General features: G+C 49.9%; 2 protein-coding genes across 2 annotated transcripts; both read right to left on the minus strand.

Moving 5' to 3' along the window:
- Window positions 1–1,096: 1,096 nt before the first annotated feature.
- On the minus strand, window positions 1,097–1,780 carry PtrM4_152940 (Atrophin-1 domain containing protein; the record flags this gene model as incomplete). The annotated part of the gene is made up of 2 exons (XM_066110231.1): window positions 1,097–1,481; window positions 1,638–1,780. 2 exons carry the CDS (start codon window positions 1,778–1,780, stop codon window positions 1,097–1,099), a joined length of 528 nt encoding a protein of 175 aa, XP_065958746.1.
- A 437-nt stretch (window positions 1,781–2,217) lies between these two features.
- On the minus strand, window positions 2,218–3,171 carry PtrM4_152950 (Velvet multi-domain protein; the record flags this gene model as incomplete). Its single annotated transcript, XM_066110232.1, has 1 exon — window positions 2,218–3,171. One exon carries the CDS (start codon window positions 3,169–3,171, stop codon window positions 2,218–2,220), a length of 954 nt encoding a protein of 317 aa, XP_065958747.1.
- Window positions 3,172–7,500: the final 4,329 nt, after the last annotated feature.

A 7,500-nucleotide genomic window follows, 5' to 3' on the forward strand; every position in this document is an offset into this window, starting at 1 on the left:
AGTAGTCTAGCTTACAAAGTTCTATACTAAATTACTCTTTCTATATATACTAGTATAGTATCTGAGATATATACAATATTTAGGTAGTACTTTTACTTCTCTAACGTTATTGTAGATAGCTTTTTTTTATCTTATATTATAATAAAACTTTATAGTTGTAAATACTGTTCTTTAAGTATAACTTTTTATTCCTATATTTCTATATATAGTTCGAGTTATCTAAAACTATACTAGTCTAAAAGTCTATTTATGACTTACTAGAGATTATAAGAATACTATATTAAAAAAGTATAATAGATAGTTTAAGGTATTTATTTTATAAACTATGACTAACAAAGATACTAATAATTATCTACTATAGTATTTAAAGTATAAGAGAATACTTTACTTTGTAGAGGTTTCTAGAGAATAGTACTATAAAGTAAAGTATACAGTCTTAGTTACTAGTTTGTCTAATACAAATCTAACTAGAAACCAATAAAAACTTACTTTGAAAGCGATTAGGTTTGAGTTTCCAAGGTTACAAGGTTAAAAAAGCTATCTCGTTGAATCTAGCATTTGGTTTGTATGGCGCTGCGCATGTCTACGCGATCTCACATATAAAATTGACGACCTTTGACGTCGTTTCCGGCCGGGGATCTGCAAACCTATAACCGCCGAGCAATAGGGGTTCCTATATACTATAAGGAGCCCACTTGGAGTACTCAGACTCTATATGGGTGACTGGGCTGTATTGACGCTGGCCGCTACTATTGCTTGTAAAATTAAAATATAGCGCGCTTAGTAGGCTATATAGCCTATGTCGGGGCGTGTGCTACACGCACTTTGGGCATTGAGACGGCAACTTTTGCTGGTAAAGCCCGCCCGTTGGTCCTTGATGTGGGCAATTGGAGTACAGTGGCAAAGGATCCGTGGGCCGGAGAGTCGGTTGTCGTTGCGGGCGCACTACAGCTGCCGTTGTTTTCTTCGGCGTTTAGGCTTGTAGGGCGGTGCGCAGGCCGGCTCGGGGTAGTCGTTGTGGGCGCACTACAGCTGCTGTTGTTTTCTTCGGCGTTTAGGCTTGTAGGGCGCTGCGCATGTCTGCTCGCTTTTGTATTTATACAGACCTCGGCGATCTGAAAAGTTCGTTGCCGGCCGGCGGTTTGCAAACCCACGGCAGTTTAAGGAGGGCCATTGACACTGGTCGCTGGGTACGAGTGCTCAGACTTGTATTCGGCGCTTGGGCGACAGGGGCGCCCGCCGCAACGATTGCCTGCCAGAGGGCAATCGTACAGGTGGGAGGTCGTTGTAGCTTTGGGCGTGGGGTTGGCTTTTTGAAAGCCATTCGGGGGACTGAGTGCAGCGTATGCTGTATAAATCCCACTCGTTCTGGACTGAGGGCCTTTGAATTGTGCTCCGACAAGGGCAACGCAACTGCTGGCTGCTCCAAGGCGGCGAGGGTTGCACCATTTTCGCCCATGGTCGGCGGCAACGGGTGTAGGCTGCTTGTTAGATGCGGCACCGTTTCCCGCTGCTTGGCTGGCCATGGGCTTGGGGAGCTGCGGTTTTGGGGCTGTTTACAGCGCCATGCCGGGGCGACCATTACTCGGTTTCATACTTGTACACGCTGTTTGACGGGCAGCAATTGGCAAGCTCACCCTTGTGGACTTGCTGCCCTGGCTTCGGCAACCGCTGGGGCGCCTGTAGAGGGCGGTGCCGTTGGCACTGCGCTCTTGCTCGCGCCTTTGGCACAAATTGGAGGCGGCCATTTACTAGGCAACTTCTGGGGGTCAGAGGGCATCGTATCAACTGCTTTACTGCAGTTGGAACGGCCCATGGGGTCGTGGAGAGTAGAAGCTGGGCCAACGTTGTGTCTAGACTCTAGCGGGGGTACCTGGGCCTAATAGACGGCGGCCGGCTACTTGGGATCCTAATCTGCAGACTTGTCAACAATTAATTGGATTAGCATTATTAATTCCCATCTAGGTTAAAGGCTGCCTAATAAAGTAAGTCTTTTTCAACCTATACAGGAATCAATCATGTTGATTAATGAATTATTAACAAGTCTACTAATTTGAAATAGTAGCCGGTTTGCAGTCTCTTTTGGCGCAGGTGAGGGCGTGGGCAGAGGGAGGGCAGTGGGTTGCGGGCAGCAGGATACGAGAGGAGACACCATCTGTGACTTTATTTATGCTCGATTCCGGAAGAAAAGGATGAAACCCAAAAGTAGTCTAATTTCTAATCATCCGCCTCATATTCGTTTGCGTTGACTATTTCTTTTGGTGCATCCTTCCGTATCGGTATCTTGATACCCTGCTGTGCAAAGCACTTACTGAGCGGTGTGCTCTCAATTACACCTGGGAACTTCTTGGCAGAGTAGACTGTAAACTGCTCTGAGAAGCTGTGTGCAAGGCAAGGACCTTTACCGTGTGTGGGGCCCTGACTCTCGGGCACCACCGTGTTTGTGCCGCTGCCAATGTCGAAGAGGCTGAGCTTGAGTCGAAAGGTGCCCTCTGTCCGGACGCTCAGATCCTGCAGCACGAACCAGAAGCCGGCTTTGCCGTCGAGGTCGTTGAGACGACAAGCGTTGACGGCATTCATGCCGATAAGATTGCGCGTGTGGTTTGAACTCATGGGTGCGGGGGGCATTATGGGTGCCTGGGGTGGTTGGCCGTAAGTTTGGGCGTACGCCGGATAGCTAGCCGGCGGTCCAGGCTGCGGGTACGGGTACCCCATTACGGGGCCATGCGAATATGACGGCATGTGCGTCGTCATTCTGTACGGTGGATCGTACTGCGGAATGGCTGTTGTTACGTACTGCCGGTCTGGCGGCGGCGGATACGAGGTCGTTGTGCTACTGCTGATGCTGACTGTGGGAGCTGCGCTGGAATGCCGCACTAGGTTGACAGCGGCGGTACCTTCCTGGTTCCAGAGGTCCACCATGAGGACAAAGTAGGTGCTGTCGATGTCGTTGAAGTCCAGCTCTCGCCCCGTAATCCGGTCATAGACGATGAGGCGGATACATGGCGGCGGCGTTATAGGCCTGCGGTCTTTATCGCGAATCCACATGCGCGCTCGAATAGGTTGCTGTTCGACCTTCAACTCATATCTCCTTGCACTCCCAATCAGGCGATCCTGCGGAACTACTTCTGGGCGACCGGTATTATTTCTGCTGTGCGGATTCCAGGCCATTTTGGAGTGTACAAGGGTACGATTGTGTAGCTGTGATGATGGGTAAATATTGTTGGTAGATGGGCGAGGGAATAAAGAGCAAAACCCTGGGTTTTATACAGACCGGTAGCTGCAGGTGCGGCCGCATCATGTGATGCCCACCCAATGTTTGGTCCAGCTGGCGCCTATCCCAACCAGCCATGTAGTCTGCAAAAGCAGTCTATACGGAGAGAGAGCCATCACGTTCCATTCCATTTGTCCCGCAGCGGGGATGGCGGGAACTAACGCAGAAAACCCGTTGCTTTGGTCCGTGGCGCAATCCCAGCCTTGTCGTTAGTCGCCTGCATGCGCAGCGTACTTTTTACGCCAACAACGTCGCCTGCTGTACGCCTCTCAAGTGGGCTCAGAAGAATTGCATAAGCATCACAATCCTTTTGCGCCTAAACACGGCGTGTTTGGGCGCATAATGGTGGCGGTGGGTGCGAAAACGAGCTATCTCGTTGAATCTGGCATTTGGTTTGTATGGGGCTGCGCATGTCTACGCGATTTTGCATACAAAAATGCCGACCTCCGACGTCGTTTCCGGCCGGGGATCTGCAAACCCATAACCGCCGAGCGACATGCGTTCCTACATACTACAAGGAGCACACCTAAAGTAGTCATACTCTAGGTGGGCAACTGGGTTGGTAGAAAGCCTGGTGGCTACTCTTGCCTGTAAAAGGGTAAAGACTCTGCTGCTTGGTTATTTTTACGGGCAGCCGCTCGTCTGGTGCTGTTCGCAGCGCAGATTGGCGGCTGCTGCAACTTTTTGGTTTCATACTCGCTCGCCTTGTTTCCCAGGTAGCGGTTGGCAAAGTTAACTCTAGTCAGCGCGTTGCCCAGGACTCGGCTACTGTTGGGTGCTTGTAGGCTGACGGTGCCGCAGGCATTGCGCCGTCTACTTGCGCCGACACCTGAAGTCCTGCTCAATTCCATGAGCGGGCGCCATTTCAGGTTTGTGGATTGCTGGCTATGCAAAAATCTCCTAGACCTTTGGGGCTGCCCGCCGACTAATCCGCGCCTTGTGCTGCGTGAGTCGGCGAAGGCTTCCTCCTCTTGAGGCGTACATGTAGCGGGCTGGTCACGGGCGGCGACGCCTGTCCGGCTCTGTTGCGGACCACGTCTTGGGGAACTCAGTGGGGGCAATTGAATAAGTTGCCCGCAGCGAAATGCGCCGTGTGCGCGTTCGAGGCGGGTGATTGGGGACGCTTTGGCGACCCCTTCCTGGTACCATCCGCTCCTTTGGGGGCTTAGCCGGCGTGCCTTGGCATGCTGGTGAACGATAGTTACCTGGTTGATTCTGCAGTAGTCATATGCTTGTCTCAAAGATTAAGCCATGCATGTCTAAGTATAAGCAATTATACCGTGAAACTGCGAATGGCTCATTAAATCAGTTATCGTTTATTTGATAATACCTTACTACTTGGATAACCGTGGTAATTCTAGAGCTAATACATGCTGAAAATCCGACTTCGGAAGGGATGTGTTTATTAGATAAAAAACCAATGCCCTTCGGGGCTCCTTGGTGATTCATAATAACTTTACGGATCGCATAGCCTTGCGCTGGCGACGGTTCATTCAAATTTCTGCCCTATCAACTTTCGATGGTAAGGTATTGGCTTACCATGGTTTCAACGGGTAACGGGGAATTAGGGTTCGATTCCGGAGAGGGAGCCTGAGAAACGGCTACCACATCCAAGGAAGGCAGCAGGCGCGCAAATTACCCAATCCCGATTCGGGGAGGTAGTGACAATAAATACTGATACAGGGCTCTTTTGGGTCTTGTAATTGGAATGAGTACAATTTAAACCTCTTAACGAGGAACAATTGGAGGGCAAGTCTGGTGCCAGCAGCCGCGGTAATTCCAGCTCCAATAGCGTATATTAAAGTTGTTGCAGTTAAAAAGCTCGTAGTTGAAACTTGGGTCTGGCTGGCGGGTCCGCCTCACCGCGTGCACTCGTCCGGCCGGGCCTTCCTTCTGAAGAACCTCATGCCCTTTACTGGGCGTGTTGGGGAATCAGGACTTTTACTTTGAAAAAATTAGAGTGTTCAAAGCAGGCCTTTGCTCGAATACGTTAGCATGGAATAATAAAATAGGGCGTGCGTTTCTATTTTGTTGGTTTCTAGAGACGCCGCAATGATTAACAGGAACAGTCGGGGCATCAGTATTCAGTTGTCAGAGGTGAAATTCTTGGATTTACTGAAGACTAACTACTGCGAAAGCATTTGCCAAGGATGTTTTCATTAATCAGTGAACGAAAGTTAGGGGATCGAAGACGATCAGATACCGTCGTAGTCTTAACCGTAAACTATGCCGACTAGGGATCGGGCGATGTTCTTTTTCTGACTCGCTCGGCACCTTACGAGAAATCAAAGTTTTTGGTTCTGGGGGGATTATGGTCGCAAGGCTGAAACTTAAAGAAATTGACGGAAGGTCACCACCAGGCGTGGAGCCTGCGGCTTAATTTGACTCAACACGGGGAAACTCACCAGGTTCAGATGAAATAAGGATTGACAGATTGAGAGCTCTTTCTTGATTTTTCAGGTGGTGGTGCATGGCCGTTCTTAGTTCGTGGGGTGACTTGTCTGCTTAATTGCGATAACGAGCGAGACCTTACTCTGCTAAATAGCCAGGCTAGCTTTGGCTGGTCGCCGGCTTCTTAGAGAGACTATCAACTCAAGTTGATGGAAGTTTGAGGCAATAACAGGTCTGTGATGCCCTTAGATATTCTGGGCCGCACGCGCGCTACACTGACAGAGCCAACGAGTTCTTTCCCTTGGCCGAAAGGTCTGGGTAATCTTGTTAAACTCTGTCGTGCTGGGGATAAAGCATTGCAATTATTGCTTTTCAACGAGGAATGCCTAGTAAGCGCGTGTCATCAGCATGCGTTGATTACGTCCCTGACCTTTGTACACACCGCCCGTCGCTACTACCGATTGAATGGCTCAGTGAGGCCTTCGGACTGGCTCGGGGAGGTTGGCAACGACCACCCAAGCCGGAAAGTTGGTCAAACTCGGTCATTTAGAGGAAGTAAAAGTCGTAACAAGGTCTCCGTAGGTGAACCTGCGGAGGGATCATTACACAAATATGAAGCCGGACTGGGATAGGGCCTCGCTGCCTTGCCGTCTGGCGCCATATTCACCCATGTCTTTTTGCGTACTACTTGTTTCCTTGGCGGGTCCGCCGCCAATTGGACCTTATTCAAACCTTTTTTTCAGTTGCAATCAGCGTCAGCAAAACAAATGTAATCAATTACAACTTTCAACAACGGATCTCTTGGTTCTGGCATCGATGAAGAACGCAGCGAAATGCGATAAGTAGTGTGAATTGCAGAATTCAGTGAATCATCGAATCTTTGAACGCACATTGCGCCTTTTGGTATTCCAAAGGGCATGCCTGTTCGAGCGTCATTTGTACCCTCAAGCTTTGCTTGGTGTTGGGCGTCTTGTCTCTCTCCGAGACTCGCCTTAAAATCATTGGCAGCCGGCCTACTGGTTTCGGAGCGCAGCACATTATTTGCGCTCTTGTCCAGCCGCGGTCGCGCGTCCATGAAGCTTCTTTCAACCTTTTGACCTCGGATCAGGTAGGGATACCCGCTGAACTTAAGCATATCAATAAGCGGAGGAAAAGAAACCAACAGGGATTGCCCTAGTAACGGCGAGTGAAGCGGCAACAGCTCAAATTTGAAATCTGGCTCTTTTAGAGTCCGAGTTGTAATTTGCAGAGGGCGCTTTGGCTTTGGCAGCGGTCCAAGTTCCTTGGAACAGGACGTCACAGAGGGTGAGAATCCCGTACGTGGTCGCTAGCTATTGCCGTGTAAAGCCCTTCGACGAGTCGAGTTGTTTGGGAATGCAGCTCTAAATGGGAGGTAAATTTCTTCTAAAGCTAAATACTGGCCAGAGACCGATAGCGCACAAGTAGAGTGATCGAAAGATGAAAAGCACTTTGGAAAGAGAGTCAAACAGCACGTGAAATTGTTGAAAGGGAAGCGCTTGCAGCCAGACTTGCTTGCAGTTGCTCACCGGGCCTCTGTGCCGGGTGCATTCTTCTGCAGGCAGGCCAGCATCAGTTTGGGCGGTGGATAAAGGTCTCTGTCACGTACCTCTCTTCGGGAGGCCTTATAGGGGAGGCGACATACCACCAGCCTGGACTGAGGTCCGCGCATTTATGCTAGGATGCTGGCGTAATGGCTGTAAGCGGCCCGTCTTGAAACACGGACCAAGGAGTCTAACATCTATGCGAGTGTTTGGGTGTCAAGCCGAACGCGTAATGAAAGTGAACGGAGGTGGGAACCCGCAAGGGTGCACCAT

The sequence above is a fragment of the Pyrenophora tritici-repentis genome, assembly GCF_003171515.1.
Source record: "Pyrenophora tritici-repentis strain M4 chromosome Unknown M4_contig_00027, whole genome shotgun sequence".
Taxonomy (NCBI): Eukaryota; Fungi; Ascomycota; class Dothideomycetes; order Pleosporales; family Pleosporaceae; genus Pyrenophora; species Pyrenophora tritici-repentis.